Genomic DNA, 27,334 nt, shown 5'->3' with positions numbered 1-27,334 from the left:
ATTACACCGCGCCTATGTGGCCGGCCAGACACCGCTAAGGCGGGCAGCGTATACACTATGTCTAGATGGCATGGGCAGACACCACTTGTGGGCGGCATGAGATGGTTACCCTGGACGCGGGAGGCCTAGACGCAGGCTAATGATGATCACACCGTACGTATATGGTCGGGCAGCTTATACATATATATATATATATGTATACATGATATGATGAGGATGTTTATGAAGTAAGTCAGCATGCATTATTTCTATTAAACTTGACAGTCAGTCACAGATTGTTCTTCATTTGATATCCCTCTATTTCATTGATGTATCGTTATTGTTTATGCCTTACATAATCAGTACAATATTCGTACTGACGTCCTTTTCTTTGGACGCTGTGTTCATGCCCACAGGTAGACAGAGAGGTGATCCAGATTCATAGGAGTTGTCAGCATACTTTGAGAGCACTCCATTGTTCCGGAGGTGCCATTGCTTATTATTTTGTGTAAATACTTTTGGGCACGACGGGGTCCTGTCCCGTCCATATGTCTAGTACTCTAATAGAGGCTCGTAGATATGTATGTGTGAGTAGTATGGTCTCACGATGTCCTTATGGTATGTATATTATTTTGATAGCCGAAGGGCTTATGTATATAAAGGTAAGTATGTTTCAAAATGGAAATGGTTTCCCAATGATTATAAGCATGAGATTAATGAACGATCGCAGGATGAGTATGATTACTAGCAGTATGAGCGGTACGCGATGATTAGCCCCGGGTACTTGTCATGGCCCCTGGTCGGGTCGTGACACAAACCCGGCCCATTGAATTTATTTTTGTATGCATCTTGAAAGCAACGACCTACATGTAAAGGTAGAAAACCGACTCGTAGATGGGAAAAGGCACTAGGCGAGGCCCCACACCTTACTCTGTCAACTTCTTGTCTCGTTGATTTATTGGCTCTGATATCAACCGTTGGGCTAAAACAAATCAAAAATACTCTTAACATGATGTAATAATATTGTTTGTTTTAGACGGGTGCCAAAAAAAAATTATAATACAATTTTGGTTTCACAGTGAGGATGTAAACTACATGTATCTTTTTGGGAACATTTGGTTTTATGTTTCATTATATTTTAGTCATATGATTCTTCTCATAGGAGATCGCTAAAAACTTAATACAAGATATTTGAGAATAAAAATTCAGATCATTTTTTTTTATCATTTAACTTAAATTGACACCGTTTATCACTATAATAAATTATCTATTTGTTCACTTCTTTAAATATTAGCATTGCTTGTGAAAAATCCTACGTGCGTCATTAAAAAAATTGTTATCTCCTTATATGATTTTAAACCATCATCACTTATAAATTCTACTATTATAAAAAAAAAAAAAAAATACAACCATCATCACTTTATGAGCTATTTTTTTAGATTAAGTTGAGCACAAAGTCCAACTTGTTTTAACACAAACTAATATAATTAAAAACTAGAGTATATTAAAGTGCTTGATAGCTTAAGCAAATAAACACAAAGTAAACTATTGATCATTATTCTTCATTAGCTCTCGCTCTTTCAAACTTAAAGCATGGTGTGTAATACTTGGACTAGAAGTACGAGCAAACTTCCCTTCCCCATTTGCCTTTTTTTTTTTGTACTAAAAGATATAATGATAGGAAGGAAATGAATCGTATATATAATATAAAATAAAAATAAAAATAAAAATAAGTTTGTATACGGGTAAAACCGAGGATACGGACATGCTCGATTTCCCGTTGTCATGGTTATGCTCGGCTCATCGGGAACGAGGCATCGAGCTCGATCTGGGATGAGGTGATAAAGGAAGAGCGGTTAACTGCCATAAGGAGAAGACCGAAATATCTGCCCTCAACCGGATATTTCGGCGTCGATCTCGGCAACAGCTGTCACCAGATTTCTTTCCTTTATTTAGAATTGTACTAGGGTTGGGACTCCTCTACTATACAAAGAGGAGGTTCTCATCCATTGAAGGGGTTGGCAACAGAAAGAAAGAAAGAGTTCATATCAAAAAGAGTAAAGAATCATTTAAGTTCATCTCCATTTTGTTCTTGAGTTCATTTTCATTATTCATCATGTCCGTGTTCAGCATAGGATATCGACCTCGGTTTCTATACCCGAGGCTTGACATAATAAATATTCGGTCAGATCTGCTTCTTTATTTACTTATTGACTCATCTCGCAATTTAATCTTGAATTGAATTTGCCACATATATTTGGTGTCACACATAAATTTAATTGTTCTCTGTTTTAAGGTTAAACAGTTTGGCGCCCACCGTGGAGCCTTAGATAGTAGTGGCAGTTCAATACAACATTCTGGTTACGCTCGATATTTTACACTTATTCTTTAAGGTTTGATTTCAGGTATACCAGAAATGTCGGATTCCCATTCTGTCAACTTCCAAGTGGAACCGAGCCATCACGAGCATGACGACGGAGACGTACCAAACTACAACGCGCCCCCCGTTAACCCTGTTCAAGTTGGATCATCGGTGGGAAACGTACCGGCCGGTGAGAATAACGGAGTCATGCTGCAACAACTCTAAAACCAGTTAGACATGGCCATGGCTCAGTTGCAGGCCCAGCAAGAGATCATAGCACAATTGCAAAATCGGGGTCAGGCACCCGATATTTTCTCATCAGAACAGACCTAGGATATGGAGGAAAGACACATCCCATGGGGTGACGAGAACCACCCCGGGCAAAGCAGCGAATTGATAAGAATGCTCGCAGAATTGACTAAACGAGTCGAGTCTGGATAAAAGAAGATAGAGGCGAATGACAAGACGGTGGAGAACTACAACTCGAGGGTCGATCATATTCCGGGGGCTTCACCAGTGTTGAAGGGACCGGATTCGAAAAATTTGTTCAAATGCCATTCCCGCCAAGTGCGGTACCGATTAAAATCCCTAAGAGATTTCGCACGCCCGATATCCCGAAGTACAATGGGACGACGGACCCAAATGAACATGTGACTGCATATACATATGCTATTAAGGGCAATGATCTCGCCGATGACGAAAGGGAATCAGTGCTACTTAAGAAATTTGGGGAAACCATGTCAAAGGGGGCGATGATTTGGTATCATAACTTACCCGAGCATTCAATTGATTCATTTGCCATGCTCACTGATGCTTTCGTCAAGGCCCATGCCGGGGCCATCAAGGTCGAAACACGAAAATCGGACTTGTTCAACGTCAAGCAACGAGATGACGAGACCCTCCGCGAGTTTGTGGCTCGATTTCAAATGGAGCATATGGACTTACCCCCAGTCACTGACGATTGGGTCGTTCAGGCTTTCACCCAAGGGATCAATTCAAGGAGCTCGATCACATCTATGGAGCTAAAGCAAAATCTAATAGAATGCCCAGCGATCGCCTGGGCTGATGTACACAACAGGTATCAGTCGAAGATCAGGGTCGAAGATGATAAAATTCTGAGGGCTGCTTCAGTATCATGGCATTCCGGCAAAGGGAGTGATCGATTGAGAAGAGTGGTAGATCGGGATTCCAGATCGTCGTATGCCTTACCCACTCGATCGAAGGGGAAACGGGTGCAACAGCAAATCAGGCAAGAATGATAGGAGGAATGACTGAAGGAATGATCGAGGCTAAAGTAGTCGTGGATTGATAAACAGAAATGCTATCGATAGAGCCCCGGGAAACAGAAAAACTCCAAGGTTATCCGAGTACAACTTTTGCGTCGATGTAGCAACCATCGCGGCGACCGTTATCCGAAACAAAGAAACAAGACATCCAAGTCCAATCCAATCTGATCTAGAGAAGCGGAATAAAAGTCTTATTTGTAAGTATCATCATACTCACGGCCATCAGACAGAGGATTGTCGGAAGCTGAGAGAGGAGGTCGCTCGTCTGTTCAATTTGGGTCATCTTCGAGAATTCCTAAGTGAACGAGCAAAAACCCATTTCAAGAACCTGGATTCCAACAAACAGGATAGGCCAGAAGATCCTCAGCAAGTGATACACATGATCATGGGAGGAACTGACGTTCCCATTGGGCCGGTTGTAAAACGCACCAAAATTTCCATAACGAGGGAAAAGCATATCCGAAATGATGACCCCGATGGTCCCATCACGTTCGATGACGAGGACATGGAAGGCATCGCCCAGCCGCATAACGACGCACTGGTAATATATGTCCTTGTTAATAAATTTAGAATTAAACGTGTGCTAATTGATCTTGGTAGCTCGGGTAATATCATCCGATGGAGAGTCATTGAACAGCTGGGACTACTAGATCAGATTGTGCCAGCAATACAGGTCCTCAACGGATTCAACATGGCATGCGAGACGACGAAGGGTGAGATCACTTTACCGATCAATATGGCAGGAACTACGCAGCAGACAAAATTTTATGTGATAGAGTGAGACATGGGATACAATGCACTGCGGGGCAGACCGTGGATTCACCTCGTAAGAGTGGTCCCCTCAACTATGCATCAGGTATTGAAGTTCCCTACCCCATAAGGTATCAAAACCGTCCGTGGTGAAACAGGCCGCAAAAGAAATGTTCGCGGTTGAAGAATTTGTTTAGACTATAAAGGCGCCAGATCGGAACGAATGGAAGATTGCCAAATAGCAATCACAGATCCCGATCCCGAAATCTTCGAAAGATCGAAATAAAGACACACTAGACCAAGAGTTAAAATTCAGAGTACCGAGAACCTTTGTGGTGCCCGATGATTCTGATGCCACTAAGTCCACAATCAAAGAACTTGAGCAAGTCACACTGTTCGTCTATCTACCAGAGAAGAAGGTATACCTGGGCATGGGGTTAACCCCCGAGCTCAGGAAAACATTTATTGAGTTTCTTAAAAATAACTCATATTGCTTTGCTTGGTCCCATTTAGATATGACAGGTATTCCACCGGATGTGACGACACACAAGTTGAGCCTGGATCCGAGTTTTCCTCTTGTCAAACAAAAGCGGAGGCCACAGCCCGAGGTAAAACATGCATTCGTCAAGGACGAGGTAACCAAGCTCCTTAATATAGAGTCCATTCGAGAGGTAAAATACCCAGATTGGTTAGCTAACGTTGTAGTAGTGTCTAAAAGGGGGAATACGTTTAGAATGTGCGTAGATTAAAAAGATTTTAACCAAGGCCTGCCCGACAGATTCATTTCCTTTGCCCAGCATCGATCGCATGATCGACGCTACTACTGGTCACGACACGTTGAGTTTTCTCGATGCCTACTCTGGGTACAATCAAATACAAATGGACCCGGAGGATCGAGAAAAAACCTCCTTCATAACTAGGTCTGGCATATATTGTTATAAAGTAATGCCCTTCAGCTTAAAAAATGCCGGTGAAAAAATGTCGATGCCACCTATCAATGTTTAGTCAACCGCATGTTTAAACACCAAATAGGGAAATCCATGGAAGTTTATATAGATGACATGGTCGATAAGTCCCTGCGAGCAGAGGACCGCTTGAAATTTTTGCAAGAAACTTTACATATTAAGAAAGTACAACATGACGCTGAACCCGAAAAAATGTGCTTTCGGAGTCGGATCAGGTAAGTTTCTCGGATTCATGGTATCAAATTGGGGGATTGAAATCAACCCCGATAAGATAAAAGCAATTTAAGATATCACCGTGATCAATGACATCAAAGGGGTACAAAGATTGACAGGACGGATAGTTGCCCTAAGCCGATTCATCTCCAGATCCTCGGACAAGAGTCATCGGTTCTTCTCGTTGCTAAAGAAAAAGACTGACTTTGCATGGACCCCTGAATGTCAGATGGCCTTAACAGAACTCAAAAGGTACTTATCAAGTCCGCCTCTACTCCACACGCCAAAAGCGAACGAGCAGTTGTATCTATACTTGACGGTATCCGAGATAGCAGAGAGCGGTGTCCTGGTTCGAGAGGAGAAAGGTACGCAATATCCGATTTACTATGTAAGTAGAACCCTGGGTGACGCCGAAACCAGGTACCCACATTTGGAAAAACTCGCTTTGGCTTTATTGAGTGCATCTAGAAAATTAAAACCATACTTTCAGTGTCATCCCATATGCGTCGTAACGTAGTACCCCTTAAGGAATGTCATGCATAAACCCGAACTCTCAGGCCGACTAGCAAAGTGGGATGTGGAGATTAACAGGTATGATATTGAGTACAAACCCTGAACTGCGATCAAATCCCAAATATTGGTGGATTTCGTGGCTGATTTTGCACCGGCCATGATCTCCGAGGTCGATAAGAAAACGCTTCTTACCTCGGGGACTAGTACGGGAGTCTGGGCTCTTTACACAGATTGTGCTTCTAATGTAAAAGGGTCCGGGTTAGGGATCGTTCTTAAATCCCCCTGATAACGTCCAAATCCACTCCTCAAAGAGAAAGTGTACACGGTCGTATGCAATATAATTTACCCAACTATGAGTCGGGGTCGATCCCACAGGGAACAATATACTAGGCGATTCAGAAAGTAAGTAACTTTCACTTACTAAGCTAAGCCAAACGATAGATAATATTTTGGTTTTTGGAGAAAATTATAACTAATGTGGAACTGTAAACTAACCTAGAAAGCAGGTAAAATGATCAATGGCCACAAGAATGGATATAAAGGAAACTACGCTCAAGTAACGATCCAATGTATTTCATGATTTACAAATAATGGTGAGTTTATATTACTTAGTCTCGGATAATGACTCTAAATTAGCTTCTTCCGAAGACTAACTAGACTACCTAATTGAATATCCCTAAAACAATTAGGAGCATTAAGAACACCCGAATGTGGCTACAAGTGGTGTCGCCTATCCCTAGGTCGTTATCCATTAGATGAGGGTTAACGCCCCAAATTCTTATTAATTATTATTTCCCAATCTCGAATTTTCCTCTTCCGAGTTTAAACCGAAATAAATGGGCGAGTCCTAGGGTTAGCAATACCCTTAAGAAACATTAAAGAACAAGAATAATTAAAAATACATTAACTCACTTCTATTAATTATAAAATCATTCAACACATAAGCAAAATAAGAGATTCAATCCAAACTTAAACAATGTATACTTCCATAAACAAGGTTCAAGTATTGAAATGAAATACTACACACATAAATATTCAACAAATAGCAAGAGATGAAGAAATGGGTAACAAATTTCTCATTGTGTGCCTCCAAATCTTCAAACCCTAGTGTAGTTTCTTGTTCTAAGCTTGGAAGATGGCCAAAGATGATAATATTTTGCCCCAAGCTTCACTTTTATAATTCCAAAATTTTCCCAACTAAAAAAAAAGGACAAAAACAGCCCCCAAAGTTTCAGATTTTCGAAATTGCAAATCTGGCCGTTTTTGCAAATTTAGCCACTTTTCTTGTTTTCTTCAATTTGCCCTCTTTTTGACTTGTTTTTCTTCAATTGATTTCTTCTCGATCACTTCTAAATCACATAAAACCTACAAAATGGAAGTAAACGACATTAAATGCACTATTTTCTCAATCAAGCATAGCAAAAATCTAAGATTAAAGAAGAGATAAGTTAGTAAAATACTAACTTATCAACCCCTCAAATGACATAATAAGACAATCTATTAGATCGGCTGATTTAACTAACAACGAAGCCGAATATGAGGCTATGATTGCATGTTTAGAACTGGCTAAACGCTTGGGAACCGAGGTCATTGAGGCCAAATGCGATTCTCTCCTGGTGGTCAACCAAACGAACGGAACCTTTGAAATCAAGGATGATCGAATGCGGAGGTATCAGGAAAAATTGCAGGTTGTCCTTCGCCAGTTCAAGGAGTGGACGTTGGAACACGTACCCCGGGATCAAAATAATGAGGCGGATGCCCTGGCAAATCTGGGATCTTCAGTAGAATCGGATGGGTTCAATTCCGGAGTTATGGTGCAGTTGACAAAATCGGTCATAGAGACCGGTCACGCTGAGATAAACTCGACTAGCCTCACTTAGGATTGGAGGAACAAATACATAGACTATCTTCAAACAAGAAAGCTACCATCCGATGCCAAGGAATCAAGAGCCCTTCGAACCAAAGCATCTAGATTTTATTTGATCGATGGCCAGTTATACCGAAGGTCATTCCACGGCCCCTTAGCGAATGGCCAGGCCAGGTCTACCAATAAAACTATATTCCAGAATTTAAAGAAAATACTGGCCGGCTCTAAGCACCGATGGAAGGAGGTTCTGCCCGAGGTTTTATGGGCCTACCGCACAATGCTAAGATCAAGCACCGGGGAGACTCTGTTTTCCCTTGTATACTGAGCCGAGGCCCTGATACCCGTCGAAGTTGGTGAGCCAAGATTAAGATTCCGAAATGCCAATGAGGACTCGAACCATGAGGCAATGTCTGTCAATCTAAATCTCGTGGATAAAAGGAGGGAAACTGCTCATATCCGGATAGCCGCACAAAAACAAAGGATGCAAAGATATTATAACCGGAGGACCAACCTCAGGCACTTTCAGATTGGGGACTTGGTACTGAGAAAGGTCGAACTTCATACAAAGAACCCTCACGAAGGGAAATTAGCCCCGAATTGGGAAGGACCGTACCGAGTCACTGGAATAACCGGGAAAGGTTCTTATCAGCTCGAGAACGAAGACGGACAACAGCTGAAACACAACTGGAATGTAGTGTTGACACCCAATTTTGTCCCTCCTTTATTCAATTTTATTTACTCGGGCTTCTAAATTTACTGACGAACTAAATACTTTATTTTCACTACTATTATTTTCGCTACTTTTATTTTTAAATTACGAGCATTACTTTATCACAAATTTTAAATGTTCGTCATCGTTTCATTTTCGGGTTTGGAATCGTTAAATTAATTGCAAGACAACACTTTGCAAAATCTTTATTTTTCTACATATTAATTATTAATTGTCTTTACATAGTATATGTTGTACTAGTTATTAAATTAGAAGCCCAAAATAATTTAAATAAAGGAAGAAGGACCCATATTTTCGGATCAACATTTAATCTCAAATAACCAGCCCATATTTTCCCATTACCAGTCCATTTAACCATTAGCCCACTACCCATTTGAAAATTACCGACCCGGCCCATCTTTTACCCCTTTAACCCTAATCCCTCACTCTCATCTCTTTCCTTTTCTCTCACCAGACGCCTCCCTCTTTCTCTTCTCTCGTCTCTCTCGTCTCTCCTCTACGCCACACCCCCCTACCCTACACTCTCCCACTCACGTTCCCCCCCCCCCCCACCATGCCTCTGCCATCCTCTCTGTCTCCTCCATCCCATGTCCCCTATGCGTCTATCACCTTTGTTCCCCACGCCGATAGTCTCTCTCCCACGCTCCTCTATTTTCTATAAATGGGTCCTAAGTTGAATCAGTTGGAGAGGGATTTAACACCGATTGGGGAATCATTAGTGAGACACGAATATTTTCTCTCACAAAAGTCTTGAGTCTTTTTTTTTTTTTTAAATCTGGTCTTGAGCATTTTCCTTAGTAAATTCTTACAATTTCCCATTTTTTGGATTACCACTCGAAACTCTAAGGTCGTTTAAACATTCCGTTCTGTTTGGACGGACTTTAGCCGCGACAATGATTTTGGAGCTCAGTTGTGTCGAGTCCTAATCTATTCATAACGAGAGAGTAGATGCGCACAAAAAAAGGTAAACTTTGATACATTTATCGCTTATCGTCTTTAATTCCTGCTTGGCTTAAGAATTTAAGTTATTCTGCTGTCTTGAGTAGTTATGTATTTTCTTTGTTGTTGTATCGCTTGTTCGATGTTCGGGAACTGTTAGGATAGAATGTTAATCGCTAAAAGATGAAATTTGAAAGACGTATGTTGTATTTTGGATGTTTAGGTTGAATTTCCAAGGCTTAGAACCTATTTAGAACCGAATATACATAAGATATACAATGGGTTATCGAGGTAAGAAGAAGGTATACATTTGATATACATCTGATATACACACCGTGGTGTGTATATCTTAGGTATATTGTGTATGTGATTAAAACAGATCAGCACTGAACCATCTCCGTAATTGTCTTTTATCTATAAGTTTAAGTTTTCTGTTTTCGCTAATATGAAACAGTGGCAGTGAGTATTGATTATTTGTTCTTCTGTGATTAGAGGTTACTACCCTATATTAAGCATTTTGTTTGAAAACATGGTTTAAGATTTGTGTTTCACTATTTTATAAAGAACATGTCTCTGGGAAATTTCTTTTATTCCTGAAGTGCTCTTTTGTGTGAGACTTAGCTGTTGTCCGTATCAAATATACATTAGCGTAACTTTCCAGAATACATATAGCCTGTAGATTATATGGTTTAGCCTTCAAACGCGTAGGTGTTTAGTTTCATATTCCTGTTTTCATTTGAATCTGTCCTCGTCTTCAGTTGAAAAGTCAGTCCTTCTCCTCTTCTAATTTTATTTCTCCTTCAATTGATGAAACATGAAATCTGAACTGGTTCTGTGGTCGTCCATATTAACCCATCATATGTTTAAGAATCGAAAGAAGTTCTGATGCTTGCTAAGGTAGTGATAGATTCTTAAGATTCTGGTCCAAATGTTATAACGTGGTTCCTATGTTGATGTCTGGCTACTGTGGCTCTGTTAACATAGTCTTCGAACTTGTTTGCTCTAGTTTTGAAACTAACAATGATCTTGTTGTGAGAAAGATTAGCCAAATGAGTAGTCCTTTTTAATCCGGCATCTCAATTTTATTTAGAGATGATACGTACGATGTCACGTGTTTTGTTGCGGATCTATAAAACATGAATACAAGTGGTACGAAAAGTCTTATTTTCATAGAATCCGATATAGAACGATCTCTTAAACTAGTTGTTGAAATCAAATGTGCATGATAAGTCATTTTTTAGTCCAAGGCCGGTGTGATTGAAACTTTTGGGTCTGATATGAACCTGTCTAAACGCTTAAGACCTCTTTTAACTCTAAAAGCGTCACTGTCCTATAGTCGAAACCGCTGCTGCGTGTTAAGCCTGCTGCTACAATCTGCCATGTTTCTACTACTAGTTTTGGGTTTGAATACAGCTGCTCTTTTGTTGCACTTTGAGTTTTCTTCTTATTGTTGTCCCTGTTTGGTTTCCTGCATTACAACTCATAGTTAATGACTGGTCTGGCGTTTTTTTTTATTTTGATCATATTGAATCGCCCCAAAATTTATCGACCTGCCTGCATAATGTGTTTCCTAAAACCTGCCTGCGTAATTTTGTTCACAGGGGTCTATTCCATCAAATATTTCTGCTGTGTTTGCTTAATTAAGGCTATATGCTATGTATGCCTCAACCTGTTTGGCCCCATTTGAATCGAATCTAGAATTTTTCGAGTAACTATCCTCAAATGAATCAGTCTCCAATTTGAACATTTTGGAAATAGTTGGTCGTATTAGCATATACAATACCTAAAAAATGAATTAAAAGCAATTAGGAAACTGTTGCTGCACTCAACCATTTTGCTGCTTCATTTTGGGCCATGAACCACTGCATTCTTTGAGTTAAATTTCAGCCACGCTTTGAGTTAAATGTCAGCCTTAATCTGAGTTGAATTCTCATTGCATTTCGATATTGAAAACACTACTTTTAGATTGACTTTGCCGCTGTAAATGTTTCCGCGAGTAATCATTATACATTCTTGGGCTTCTCCGCTGTTTCTTTGAGTTCCACAGTGCATGTTCTTACTCGTATTTCCTTTTGAATATCCTGTTTATTTTTTGTGAAAATATCCTGCACATTCTAAAGGAGAAGTATAGTATAATAATCGAATTCGGGGTTGCTTGTCCGTATGTTTTAGTATTCTATATCAAATTAAGAGATGATATATTCAAATATACCTGAAGTATACAGCCTTGCGGTGCCCACAGGTATACGAGGACCTGTATATTTAAGGTATACTGAGGTATATCAGTTCTAGTATATCTCTCAAAGTGCTTCTATGTCCCATGTGGAATATATTTGTCCTCCTTTTTTATTCACATTATACATGTTTAGTCCTATTTGTTAATCACATACTAATCTTCTTCTTTCGTTTTATGCATGAACACCGCATACGAGTCCGAGGGGACTCGTCTTCTCCCGTATTCGGCGTTGGGCTAAAAGCCCAACGAAACTCCTCAGACCCGTCCGCAGCCAAAAATAGAAAAACAAATTTCTGGGCCGAAGCCCAATATACAGGAACAACATTCAGCAGCAGTATATAAAATTGATTCTGAGCCGAAGCCCAAAGTAACGAGGCAGCAGTCCTTCGAAAATGGGCTGAGCTCATTTAACTTATTTGCTCCTCTAGTTTATTTTTATTTTCTTTTCGTGCATTTAATTTGTGTTGTGCGACTAACACTTTGCTTGTTTAATTTAGATAAACTTTAATAAATTAGTGGGTTTTAGTTTTGGTAATGGGTAGTTAATTCAAAGAAAAACTAACAATTATCTCCATGAGTTTCATTTCCTTTTTTTATGTTAAATTATTTATAGCATCTGTAATATCTTAGCGTGACTACGTATTTTGGCTAAACGAAATGATTTTCCAAGAAAGGACATCAAGGGTTAAATAATAACCATATCTTCCAAACAAATCATGTTGAATTCAAAATAATTTAAAATAATGAAGACTTGGATCATCCACTTTTTACATTAAAATCCTCTCCCCAAGTTCTGACGATTTCGTCATATTTTAATACCGTAAAACTTTAAAATTTTACTGATGTTAATCCTACAATAATTCTTCTAATTGGTTAGTCGACATAACTTATTTTCTAATTACATTAAACGTTACACATCCCGTTTCTTTTAGTTTATTTATAATTAAACTCTTTTACGTAAATTACTATTTTTCTACAAGTCCTATTTTTAATGGCATTCTTACATGCCTATTTATAACTTTAGCAATACTCACAAAAAACCATTTTTCTTTCCTATAATATCACATTTATACTTAGCCTAATTAAATTTTAGTCCGGTCGGTTAACCATTGTTAATGGGTCTTAAAGGATGCCTAATACCTTCCCTTTAGACTAATTGAACCCTTACCTAGAATCTTAAGTTTCGCAGACCTTAAACAGAGTTAACTTTAAAAATAACTTTAGTAAACTTTAGGTGTCCTAATTCACCATAAATAATTAGGTGGCGACTCCTTAATACAAACAAAACAGGAATCTCCAATATGTCGTACTTCTAAATTTAACCCGGTTAAAATGGGGTATGACAGCTTGGCGACTCCGCTGGGGACTAATTAGGTTCTAACCATAACGGACTTAGTTTAAATAGGCTTTGTGTGCTTATTTTAATTACTTTATTTATTTGTTAACGGTTTTTACATGCTATTAATTGTTTGTTTGATATAAACTGTTTGTTTGATATAAACTGTTTATGTGTTACTTGCTTTGATAAAACTGTCATTCCGTTCATACTTCCTCCACTCCTGGAAAATTCACACAAATTCACACACTTAAAGCGGTTTCGCGGTTCGCGGCCGTACACTACCAAATCACCCTTTAGTTGGATCGATCTTGTGGATTTAGTCGATCGGCGGTGCAGTCGACGGCCACGGACTTTCCACTCCCAAGTTGTCCACTCATAGGAAAACAACTCTTAGTCAGCCTAAGATAGAGCTAAACCAACACCCTTTATTAAGAGCATACATTTCATGTCCTAGGAGGTTTAATACCCTTGGTGTATTAAACCCATTAGTTGACTTTACCCAAACGTCCAAGCGGGTTCACGACCCCGAGTGACACCAATCATACTTTATATGCATGTTTGAAGGATAGTTGTGCCTAAATATTGACTATTTGCTCTAATTAATTAAACTTTAGGAGGGAGGGAATGAGTAACGTTTCTATGACAGGTATGGATTTGCATTGGAGTACAATGAATGACGAAGATCAATGACATCACAAAACGGAGCTGAAATTTAGACATAGGAAATTGTATTTACTTTACTTAGATTAGGTAACACTTTATGTTGTATTCATTTGACATGTAATAAATATTACACTACTTTTCTACTTTATTTTGGGGAAATAGAATTTGTTTAAATTAATCAAAGCAACGGGATGACGTATTATGGCACACTTTACCCTTCAAACAAACGTTAGGCCTACCTCTGGCACAAAGAGGTCACATGCATGTTAGGACGCGTTATTTGTTTGATATACTCGTTTACATTTGTTTGACAACTTTATGAATTATTTGCTACGTGACTTACTTGACTTTATGTGATCGTGACTTTACCTTGATATGTTCATTAGACTAACATCATTTACACTTTATGTTTCTCTTATTTTATTCCCAAAAAAGAGTTGATTCGTGTTGACACTCGAGCTGGCTGACCATCCTTACCTCACAAGGTCAAAGACATCATCATTATCGCGACGTAGTTGGGCTATTCAAGGAAAAGAAATTATTATGTCTGATCCAGCCGCATCTATTTCAACTGGTTAGGAAAACATCGTGATCTCTAGTGATCCCCCCGAGACTTACGAACACAAAACTAATATTCAACATGATGAACATATCGCCCGCCTGACTCAAGAAATTGAGAATCTACGGGGAGAACTAAATCGGCTTAGGGACTTCACCAATTTATCCCTCACACTCCAAAGTCCACCCCCTGAACCTAGAAATACTGCACCAAACCTACCTCGTTTTCCATCACTCGAATATCCAGTTCCTGAACATTTTCCTCCACAAAACAATGCACCTACCAACAACAACTTACCTCCGATCACCCCCCCAAATCCACCAAATCCATCATCCCTCTATACCTCTCCACAAAGTCAACCACCCACCTACACTACCTATGCTACTCCTAATCCACTACCCATCGACCCACCAAGTCAATCGCTAGTTCACACTCCCTATGTTACTTTGCCCACCAACACTAATCCACCACCTGCAACTACTCCGCTAAACCTACCAAATCAACCACCTACAAATACCACTTATAACACACCACCTCCAGTCCAAAACACTCCCACCATCCAAACTTATCCAACCCAACATCTACAAGGGGCACATTTTGTCACTCCAAATACACAGTATGTGCCTCCGGTATATGCAGCAGAAACATAAGCCTTTACCAACCGAGTAACGGTCAAGTTCCAACCCGAGGTGGATCAATACGAGGAAATGGAAAAAGATGCAAAAGCAGGGGCAGATAACATATTGCTAAAAGAGATCCACAGTCTCAAAGAAGCGATGAGAAACCTTCAAGTCGTCAGGGGAAGCAAAAGTGTAGAATACGAAGATCTGTGTGTTCTGCCTTACGTCGATTTGCCCGTAGGCTACAAGCCGCCGAAATTTGATACATTCAATGGAACAGGCGATCCTCATACACACTTAAGGGCTTATTGCGACAAACTGGTTGGAGTAGGAAGAGACCAGAACATAAGGATGAAGCTATTCATAAGAAGCTTATCTGGTGAGGCTCTTATTTGGTATACACAACAGGACGTCTGTAAATGGCGTGGTTGGAGTGACATGGCACAAGACTTTATGGACAGATTCAGTTTTAACACCGATATCACGCCTGATAGAGTTTACATGACTAAGTTAACCAAGAAGTCAACTGAGACGTTCCGCGAGTATGCGTTACGTTGGAGGTCAGAAGTGGCCAGGGTTCAACCTCCGATGAATGATAGAGAAATGACTGCTACCTTCATTGAATGCCAGACTGGCGTATTTTATGAGAAAATGATAAGTATGATGGGACAGAAATTCACAGAAGTTGTCCGAATGGGAGAAGCCTTAGAAGAAGGAATCAAATCGGGAAAAATTCAGGATCTTATTACTTTACAAGCAATAAACAAAGCTATTCAATCTGGTTCTATCGGCGGGGTTAAAAAGAAGAAAGAAGATGTCACTGCAGTCATGAATATCCAAGGGCATAAGCCGAGCCAAGCCATTACATACTTTAACCACCCACCACAGCCTTTCTACCCTTACCACTACCCTGAACCCTACCAAGCTCCACCATCTCCTTACCCTGTTTACAATACCCAAGCAAACTACTATCAACCCCGAGCACCTCCGCATCAAAACCCACGTCCATATCAACCCGTCCAAGCCCCAACTTACCAAAATCGACCACATGCTATACCCAGAGCCCGTCCAAACCATGACACCAAAAACACCCGTAATTACACTCGGATCGCTGAACCCTTGGCTCAATTGTTTGAAAGAATGAAAGCAGCAGGCGTAATACAACCGATTGAAGGAAAAATTCCCGATTCTATCCCAAAATGGTTTGATGGTTCCAAGCACTGTGCATACCATTCTGGAGTTGCTGGGCACGCCACTGAAGATTTCTATGGGCTTAAAAACAAAATCGAAGCCCTGATTAAGGAAGGAGTAGTCCAGCTCGCGGAAGCTAAGCCCAATGTGGTCAACAATCCTTTGCCTGCTCACGAAGTTTGAACGAATCCAGTGTGTCGATTGAAGGGTGAAAAGGAGACATGTCATCAACTTTTGTCGCTCCCATGAACAGTCCAAAGACAGACACACATAAAGATTACTGCTACAACTACTCACAACACCAAGGCACTGACAATACGGGGTGCCGAACCTGGAGAGACTCTGAAGAATTTGACTTGTACTCCGTCTCTGATGCGCCGGTAGTCTTGGTAGACTGAACATGTAGTGGATTGTTATCTTTTGAATCACGCGTAAAACTTTTGTTGCTTTGCTTCATCTTTTGGATTGCAAACCTATGAATGCATTTCTAATTTTCCTTAAATCATCTATTATTGTTATTTTCTACTTTATTTATCAAAACTGTCAACTCTACGATTGTGACACAAAATAAATGAATAAAAAAACATACATCTCGAGAGAGAGTAACAAAGAAAATTCGAGTACAAGACAATATTCCACTTGGAAGAAATCGAAATAGCCGATAGACAATGACCTAAACAGAAAGCTAGCAATTCAAGGAGAAATCAAAGTATGACATTAGGTTAGACAACCTAGTTCGCAACCTTTCCTAACAGTACGAACTACGTTCCGACTTGATTCCCGAGGTGGGATACGTAGGCAGCCCATATAGGGTTCGGTTGTATTATAATAGAAAATCCAAAAAATCCTTATACAAGGAGAACTACATATAGCCTGATTCCCTCGGCGGGATTCGTAGACTATCAACATACAGGTCCGTCACACCTAGATAAAAATCCAACAAATCTTTTACCATTTGTATAATAGAACTACGTTGACCTGATTCCTTTGGTGGGACACGTAGGCAATCCATATCGCGTTCGGCCCCTTTATTAGAAAATTTCAAACCATTTTTATGAACCCTACGAACTACGTTCTGACCTGCTTCCTTGGCGGATACGTAGGCAACCTATACAAGGTTCGGTCACACCACAACATAGGTTTAGTACACATTTCTGAATCAAAACTGGGGCATATTTTGAAAGATTAGACAAGAGAAGAGTTAGACATCGACAAGTTTAAGGCTACTAGACAGGAAATAGCATAGAAAAATGACTTTTCAATTGTTTCGGAAGTGTCACAATCGGAAGTTGGCAGAAATATTTTACAACTTACATATGTTTACATATATATTTTTCCTTACATACATATATTTTCATATATATTTTTCCTTACCTACATATATTTACATATATATTTTCCTCACATACATATATTTACATATATATCTTTCCTTACATACATATACTTACGTATATATCTTTCATCATACATATACTTACATACCTACCCTTCAAATGAAATACTTTCTTTCAATTGATTCACTACCGTTCATCTACCGAGGCTTGAACGAAGATCACAAGATCCAAACAAACAAGACGGATGGAGCGCCAACAACGTCAAGCTTCGAGTCAAACACGAATCAATTTCCCCCTCCCAAACTAAGAATTTTTCTTTGAGTGCAGGAACCTAAAATCGCGAGATCAACAGTCAGGTCTATCAATCAGGGCCAAAAAGCATCATTTGGCTCATTATGGCCTCGCCTCAAAAGCCATACGGCTTTACTTCCAACTTTATCTTTTAACTTATTTTTATTTTTATCACAATAATTTTATGACTTATTTACCTGTTTTTGTAGGTTGACGAGATTGAAGGTGAATCAAATCAGGATTGCGCATCCCTAATTTGGCCTGTCACGATATCATCAACATCATTAGCCGAGCAAACTGACTCTTACTCTCCGTTTTATTATTTATTTTAAATACTTTAATGACTTTACTTTAAATTTTGTAGAAATCAATATCACACTCCGAGGATAACTATACACTTTAGGCTCGTCCGCCTTTAATAGGACATTTTAGGCTCGTCCGCCTTTAATAGGACACTTTAGGCTCGTCCGCCTTGATTAGGACATTTTAGGCTCGTCCGCCTTTAATAAGACATCATTTCTTCAAATGCCCGCACTGCATATGCACTACTGCTATCAAATGCCTGCACTGCAAAGGCACCGCACCGGCATTGCATTATTACTTTCAAATGCCCTGCAAAGGGACAATATCATTGTTCGCAAACGCACAGCATTTAGGCTCGTCCGCCTTTAATAGGATACTTTAGGCTCGTCCACCTTTAATAGGACACTTTAGGCTCGTCCGCCTTGAATAGGACATTTTAGGCTCGTCCGCCTTTAATAGGATATCATTTCTTTAAATGCCTCACACGGCATATGCATCATGTCCTCGAAAACAACCGGAGACATACATGGGTTTGTCCACCCTAAAATGGGAGACATCGGGTTCGTCCACCCTAAAATAGGACATATTGGGTCCTTCCACCCTAAAATAAGAATTCACACTTTTATCCTGAACTTTACAGGATTGCATCAAGTTTTTGAAAACAACCGGAAACATTATCCTGAACTTTACAGGGTTTGCATCATTAAATCTCCGAAAACAACTGGAGACATCATTTGCATTTTATCCTGAACTTTATGGGATTGCATCAAGTCTCCAAGGACAACTGGAGACATCATTTACAAACTGTAACGACTTTATCCGAAACTTTGCAGGGATTATCATCAAGTCTCCGAAGACAACCGGGGGCATCATTCGGCTATACAGCCTCACATGCATAAGTCAGACGGCTACACTATGACTTTACTCTCTACTTTATCATTCACTTTACCAACTCTAACGATTTTACCTTGAACTTTACAAGAATTATCATTAAGCCTCCGAAGACAATCGGAGATATATCATCAAGTCCCCGAAGACAACCGGAGATATATCATCGAGTCCCCGAAGACAACCGGAGACATCACATGGCTACACAGCCTCACCTGCATAAGCCAAACGGCTACACACTTACTTTACTCTATACTTTATCGCTTTATTTCATCATCTACTTTACCTACTTTAACGACTTTACCTTAAATTCCGCAGATATCATTTATCATCAAGTCCCGGAAGACAGCCGGAGGCCTTATTATCATTTAAAGTCTTCAAATACAACTGGAGATATTCAGCATAAACATCGCGCATTCATTTAAGTCCTGGAAGACAACCAGAGACAACATTTGGCCACACTGCCTCATTATAAGCCACACGGCTTCATTCCCACACTCATATTTACTATCATTTTACACTCTTTATAATTTTACACTTTCAACTTTATTACTAATTTTTACATGAATTTCAGTTTTGGCAAAAAGTACAACCTGCAGAGACGCAACACAACGTGGAACTTTATCTTACGCAGTGAACTGGGGCAAAAAAATGCTGAAGAGGAATATCAAACTCATAAGCAGGGGTCACGGATCTACTCTCGAACTCGACTCCGCCTACGTCCACAAACATGTGATACGTAGGTTATCCAAAATTTTCTTTCATATACACCGCCAAGACTCTACTCAATCAACTCTTTTCACAAATCTCGTAGCCTTTTCTATATCCCAGTGTCTCCATAACTCAACACTGGGGCATTTTTGGAGAATTTACATCATGTCTAGTAGAGTCCTACTTATGGGTATATTGAACGCCACATTTATAACCAGAAGGCTATAAGCATATGTTCCATTCTCGTCATCTGTGTACCACCCTTGCAAAGTTATAAATCCGTGAATAACATTCTCTCTACAGGTTTGACCATAATTCTTTCCATACCATAATATTTTCCACCAATTCCCCTAAACTGCATTTTCTCAAGTTCATGTTTGTCGGTCGGAACAAATTTGGCTGCTACGTCAACTTCTTCGCCCGAAGACTCTTACATCGTCTCCGGTCGAAGAGGGGCATCTGTTGACACTCAATTTTGTCCCTCCTTTATTCAATTTTATTTACTCGGGCTTCTAAATTTACTGACGAACTAAATACTTTATTTTCACTACTATTATTTTCGCTACTTTTATTTTTAAATTACGAGCATTACTTTATCACAAATTTTAAATGTTCGTCATAGTTTCATTTTCGGGTTTGGAATCGTTAAATTAATTGCAAGACAACACTTTGCAAAATCTTTATTTTTCTACATATTAATTATTATTTGTCTTTACATAGTATATGTTGTACTAGTTATTAAATTAGAAGCCCAAAATAATTTAAATAAAGGAAGAAGGACCCATATTTTCGGATCAACATTTAATCTCAAATAACCAGCCCATATTTTCCCATTACCAGTCCATTTAACAATTAGCCCACTACCCATTTGAAAATTACCGACCCGGCCCATCTTTTACCCCTTTAACCCTAATCCCTCACTCTTATCTCTTTCCTTTTCTCTCACCAGACGCCTCCCTCTTTCTATTCTCTCGTCTCTCCTCTACGCCGCACCCCTTACCCTACACTCTCCCACTCACGTTCCCCCCCCCCACCATGCCTCTGCCATCCTCTCTGTCTCCTCCATTCCATGTCCCCCATGCGTCTGTCACCTTTGTTCCCCACGCCGATAGTCTCTCTCCCACGCTCCTCTATTTTCTATAAATGGGTCCTAAGTTGAATCAGTTGGAGGGGGATTTAACACCGATTGGGGAATCATTAGTGAGACACGAATATTTTCTCTCACAAAAGTCTTGAGTCTTTTTTTTTTTTTTTAAATCTGGTCTTGAACATTTTCCTTAGCACATCCTTACAATTTCCCATTTTTTGGATTACCACTCGAAACTCTAAGGTCGTTTAAACATTCCATTCTGTTTGGGTGGACTTTAGCCGCGACAATGATTTTGGAGCTCAGTTGTGTCGAGTCCTAATCTATTCATAACGAGAGAGTAGATACGACACTGTCGACGCCCCGTTCGCTGCGCACAAAAAAGGTAAACTTCGATACATTTATCGCTTATCGTCTTTAATTCCTGCTTGGGTTAAGAATTTAAGTTATTCTGCGGTCTTGAGTAGTTATATATTTTCTTTGTTGTTGTATCGCTTGTTCGATGTTCGGGAACTGTTAGGATAGAATGTTAATCGCTAAAAGATGAAATTTGAAAGACGTATGTTGTATTTTGGATGTTTAGGTTGAATTTCCAAGGCTTAGAACCTATTTAGAACCGAATATACATAAGATATACAATGGGTTATCAAGGTAAGAAGAAGGTATACATTTGATATACATCTGATATACACACTGTGGTGTGTATATCTTAGGTATATTGTGTATGTGATTAAAACAGATCAGCACTGAACCATCTCCGTAATTGTCTTTTATCTATAAGTTTAAGTTTTCTGTTTTCGCTAATATGAAACAGTGGCAGTGAGTATTGATTATTTGTTCTTCTGTGATTTAGAGGTTACTACCCTATATTAAGCATTTTGTTTGAAAACATGGTTTAAGATTTGTGTTTCACTATTTTATAAAGAACATGTCTCTGGGAAATTTCTTTTATTCCTGAAGTGCTCTTTTGTATGAGACTTAGCTGTTGTCCGTATCAAATTTACATTAGCGTAACTTTCCAGAATACATATAGCCTGTAGATTATATGGTTTAGCCTTCAAACGCGTAGGTGTTTAGTTTCATATTCCTGTTTTCATTTGAATCTGTCCTCATCTTCAGTTGAAAAGTCAGTCTTTCTCCTCTTCTAATTTTATTTCTCCTTCAATTGATGAAATATTAAATCTGAACTAGTTCTGTGGTCGTCCACATTAACCCATCATATGTTTAAAAGAAGTTCTGATGCTTGCTAAGGTAGTGATAGATTCTTAAGATTCTGGTCCAAATGTAATAACGTAGCTCCTATGTTGATGTCTAGCTACTGTGGCTCTGTTAACATAGTCTTCGAACTTGTTTACTCTAGTTTTGAAACTAACGATGATCTTGTTGTGAGAAAGATTAGCCAAATGAGTAGTCCCTTTTAATCCGGCATCTCAGTTTTATTTAGAGATGATACGTACGATGTCACGTGTTTTGTTGCGGATCTATAAAACATGAATACAAGTGGTATGAAAAGTCTTATTTTGATAGAATCCGATATAGAACGATCTCTTAAACTAATTGTTGAAATCAAATATGCATGATAAGTCATTTTTTAGTCCAAGGCCGGTGTGATTGAAGCTTTTGGGTCTGATATGAACCTGCCTAAACGCTTAAGACCTCTTTTAACTCTAAAAGGGTCACTGTCCTATAGTCGAAACCGCTGCTGCGTGTTAAGCCTGCTGCTACAATCTGCCATGTTTCTACTACTAGTTTTGGGTTTGAATACAGCTGCTCTTTTGTTGCACTTTGAGTTTTCTTCTTATTGTTGTCCCTGTTTGGTTTCCTGCATTACAACTCATAGTTAATGACTGGTCTGGCGTTTTTTTTTATTTTGATCATATTGAATCGCCCCAAAATTTATCGACCTGCTTGCATAATGTGTTTCCTAAAACCTGCCTGCGTAATTTTGTTCACAGGGGTCTATTCCCTCAAATATTTCTGTTGTGTTTGCTTAATTAAGGCTATATGCTATGTATGCCTCAACCTGTTTGGCCCCATGTGAATCGAATCTGGAATTTTTCGAGTAACTATCCTCAAATGAATCAGTCTCCAATTTGAACATTTTGGAAATAGTTGGTCGTATTAGCATATACAATACCTGAAAAATGAATTAAAAGTAATTAGGAAACTGTTGCTGCACGCAACCATTTTGCTGCTTCATTTTGGGCCATGAACCACTGCATTCTTTGAGTTAAATTTCAGCCACGCTTTGAGTTAAATGTCAGCCTTAATCTGAGTTGAATTCTCATTGCATTTCGAGATTGAAAACACTACTTTTAGATTGACTTTGCCGCTGTAAATGTTTCCGCGAGTAATCATTATACATTCTTGGGCTTCTCCGCTGTTTCTTTGAGTCCCACAGTGCATGTTCTTACCCGTATTTCCTTTTGAATATCCTGTTTATTTTTTGTGAAAATATCCTGCACATTCTGAGGGAGAAGTATAGTATAATAATCGAATTCGGGGTTGCTTGTCCGTATGTTTTAGTATTCTATATCAAATTAAGAGATGATATATTCAAATATACCTGAAGTATACAGCCTTGCGGTGCCCACAGGTATACGGGGACCTGTATATTTAAGGTATACTGAGGTATATCAGTTCTAGTATATCTCTCAAAGTGCTTCTATGTCCCATGTGAGTGTATATATGTGGAATATATTAGATATACATAGTAGGTATGTGAGTCTTTAATTTGTCCTCCTTTTTTATTCACATTATACATGTTTAGTCCTATTTGTTAATCACATACTAATCTTCTTCTTTCGTTTTATGCATGAACACCGCATACGAGTCCGAGGGGACTCGTCTTCTCCCGTATTCGGCGTTGGGCTAAAAGCCCAACGAAACTCCTCAGACCCGTCCGCAGCCAAAAATAGAAAAACAAATTTCTGGGCCGAAGCCCAATATACAGGAACAACATTCAGCAGCAGTATATAAAATTGATTCTGGGCCGAAGCCCAAAGTAACGAGGCAGCAGTCCTTCGAAAATGGGCTGAGCTCATTTAACTTATTTGCTCCTCTAGTTTATTTTTATTTTCTCTTCGTGCATTTAATTTGTGTTGTGCGACTAACACTTTGCTTGTTTAATTTAGATAAACTTTAATAAATTAGTGGGTTTTAGTTTTGGTAATGGGTAGTTAATTCAAAGAAAAACTAACAATTAGCTCCATGAGTTTCATTTCCTTTTTTTATGTTAAATTATTTATAGCATCTGTAATATCTTAGCGTGACTACGTATTTTGGCTAAACGAAATGATTTTCCAAGAAAGGACATCAAGGGTTAAATAATAACCATATCTTCCAAACAAATCATGTTGAATTCAAAATAATTTAAAATAATGAAGACTTGGATCATCCACTTTTTACATTAAAATCCTCTCCCCAAGTTCTGACGATTTCGTCATATTTTAATACCGTAAAACTTTAAAATTTTACTGATGTTAATCCTACAATAATTCTTCTAATTGGTTAGTCGACATAACTTATTTTCTAATTACATTAAACGTTACACATCCCGTTTCTTTTAGTTTATTTATAATTAAACTCTTTTACGTAAATTACTATTTTTCTACAAGTCCTATTTTTAATGGCATTCTTACATGCCTATTTATAACTTTAGCAATACTCACAAAACCATTTTTCTTTCCTATAATATCATATTTACACTTAGCCTAATTAAATTTTAGTCCGGTCGGTTAACCATTGTTAATGGGTCTTAAAGGATGCCTAATACCTTCCCTTTATACTAATTGAACCCTTACCTAGAATCTTAAGTTTCGCAGACCTTAAACAGAGTTAACTTTAAAAATAACTTTAGTAAACTTTAGGTGTCCTAATTCACCATAAATAATTAGGTGGCGACTCCTTAATACAAACAAAATAGGAATCTCCAATATGTCGTACTTCTAAATTTAATCCGGTTAAAATGGGGTATGACATGTAGCACACCTAAAACGATATTATTGTTAAAGGTACGAATAACTTTTCTTTTGTTTTTCTTCTGTGTCATCTAACCACGCAGGGATACAGTCCGAGGGACACCGAAGCAGCACAACAGAAATTGGGAAGTCATAGACTTAGGACTGAAAGCACGTGCTGCACTCTTTTTCGCTTTGACCGTTTTATCCCGAAGTGGGTTTTCGGCAAGGTTTTTAATGAGGCAGCGCCGAACAGCGTGCTACGCAAATAGAGCATACCGATCAAAGACCGGGGACTGCACATACCGGGCTAATAGTACCCGAGCTCTCATACTTCGGACGCGAGTACTAGGGGACTATTATACTAACTGATAACTATGTAAAAGCCAAGGCTTGAACGATAGGATCAGATATAAGGACCAAACGATCGATTGAATCTTGTCCAATTAGTTTGTTCTTGCCACAACAACAAATGCGGATATATCTCCGGTCGGTTTTTCAATAAAAAATCTGACTTCGTTCACAATGATCCAATGTTGCCAGATACTGAAAGGCTATGGCCCAAACGATTAAAGACTACGGTCTAGAAAGCATACACAATGCTAAAAAAACTATGGCCTAAACGATTAAAGACTACGGTCTAGAAAGCATACACAATGCTATAAAGCTATGGCTTAAACGGTTAAAGACTACGGTCTATAAAACATGAAGATTACGGTCTTAAAACACAAAAAATATCGTGATCCGGTCTGTCTTCAATTTATAAATAAAGCAATGACTAAGGTCAACACGGACTAAAACCCGATCACGAGTCATTACCACTTGAATTTTATCCCGGCCGAAACAATAAGGCAAGCTAAAACGATGGCATAAATCGAACAAACATTGAACCGAGGAATAGTTTGCAAAGAGCAATAAAAGGCGATGAATCGACCGAATGAAGATCTTTTTTTCATTTATACAACATATAAGTGGATTTACAAAGGCTCGAATTAGCGGCCTTAAAACAAAAAGCAAAAATAACAACAAAGGGGGAAAAAGGGGATGTAAGGCCTACGAGCCTAATGTTCACCCGATTCCTCAGTTTCTTCCTCGGCTGACTCAAGGTCGATATTCGAATCCTCAGGATCGAATGTAGCCTTTGCTTCCGCTTTGAGCTTCTTAGCCTCCTCGATCAGATCTGACAAGTCCACTCCGGTGGCTTGAACTTCTTCGAGGGTTTCCTTTCGGGATAAGCACCGCACGTACTCAGCTCGTAGATTACTGGCCTTCTCGGCAGCAGTCACGTCGGCCTTATACTGCTCTAACATATCGTCATAACCCGAGATCTGGTCTAGAGCCTTTCTATGTTCAGCCTGTAGATCGGTGATGACCTGGTTCAGTCGATCCCGTTCAGCTTCGGCCGCAGCAAGCAATGAGCCGAGTCCGTTTATTTGTTCCACCGACGCCTAAAGCTGCTCCCTGAGAACATCACGTTCTGCCACAACACCGATGGTCGTTTCTCGGAGGGCATTAAGCTCGGGCTTGATCCCATCAAGCTCTGCCCGAAGTTGATCAATCTGGATAACATATGCTCGGGCCTGAGAAAGAACGACATTAGCATCGGCTATTGAAGATTTATTAAAAACTTCGAAAGCCCTTACCTTCTCTACCAACTAGTCACGTTCCCGCTTAGCCTCGACAGCTTCGTTTCGAGCCGCTGCTAAATCCGATTTAAGGATGATAGAAAGGTTAGGGAGAGATGAGATATATTACAAAGGGTACAAATAACTGGCCACCCCGACTGGCCCCGATAATATGTTCATATCGGCTGGCACCTTGAAAGTTATTAGCCTCTTCCGATTCAAGTCGGTACTAGGGGCAGGAAACAATTTCTCCATCCTAGGACCAGAATTAACCCCAAAACTGTTGGCTACGAGGATGGACAAATGCTCAAAACCCGACATACCCAGAGCGGGTATTTCGTAACCCGCATGACCGGCTGCCCCTTCCTCGGTCATCTTGCCTTTGACTTTTTCAACATCGGCGGGAATATCCACCAATGAGGGGCGGAGAGTCCTGTATACAAATTATTGTTTCAGACGAGGCCACAGCTTGTATCGGAAGGACAGAACCAATGTCATACAAAGCCGGAATGTTAGGTACCTTTGAGCCTGGTACCGAGGAAGCTGCCTTCGATCCAGCAGCTGCAGCTAGCAGCCCTTCAAAACTTCGAGAAGGAGTGTGCTCTGTCGTAGGTTCTATAGATGCCCCGACCTTTGGCCTAATGCTCCCTACGACCGTCGGCCTAGGGACATCCCTCGAACCCACTAGAATTTGACTTGATCTTTCCACCAATGGTGGAATAATCGCTGTAGAACCGGTCAAATCTTGCTCAAAGAGCTTGTCAACAAGACGATGCCCGCCCAACGCCTGGTCGTCATCATCAGAATGATCCGATAGTTGACCGATAACCTTGGAGTCCAGAGCACGGGCCGAGACATCTTCCGAAGAGGTCTCTCTGATAGTGAGCCTCGATATTTTCCTGGTCTGGCAAAAAGCTCGAG

At 39.6% G+C, this 27,334-nt stretch overlaps 1 protein-coding gene across 1 annotated transcript; it reads left to right on the top strand.

Annotated features, from left to right (window-relative positions):
- The first annotated feature begins 2,892 nt into the window (after positions 1–2,892).
- LOC132630247 (uncharacterized) lies at positions 2,893–4,408 on the top strand. Its single transcript, XM_060345835.1, has 2 exons — positions 2,893–3,590; positions 3,658–4,408. The coding sequence occupies exons 1-2, from the start codon at positions 2,893–2,895 to the stop codon at positions 4,406–4,408; spliced, it is 1,449 nt and encodes a 482-aa protein (XP_060201818.1).
- The last annotated feature ends 22,926 nt before the right edge of the window (positions 4,409–27,334 follow it).

This window comes from Lycium barbarum, chromosome 3 (genome assembly GCF_019175385.1).
Source record: "Lycium barbarum isolate Lr01 chromosome 3, ASM1917538v2, whole genome shotgun sequence".
In the NCBI taxonomy this organism is placed as follows: domain Eukaryota; kingdom Viridiplantae; phylum Streptophyta; class Magnoliopsida; order Solanales; family Solanaceae; genus Lycium; species Lycium barbarum.
This window is presented reverse-complemented; position numbering and strand designations above follow the sequence as displayed.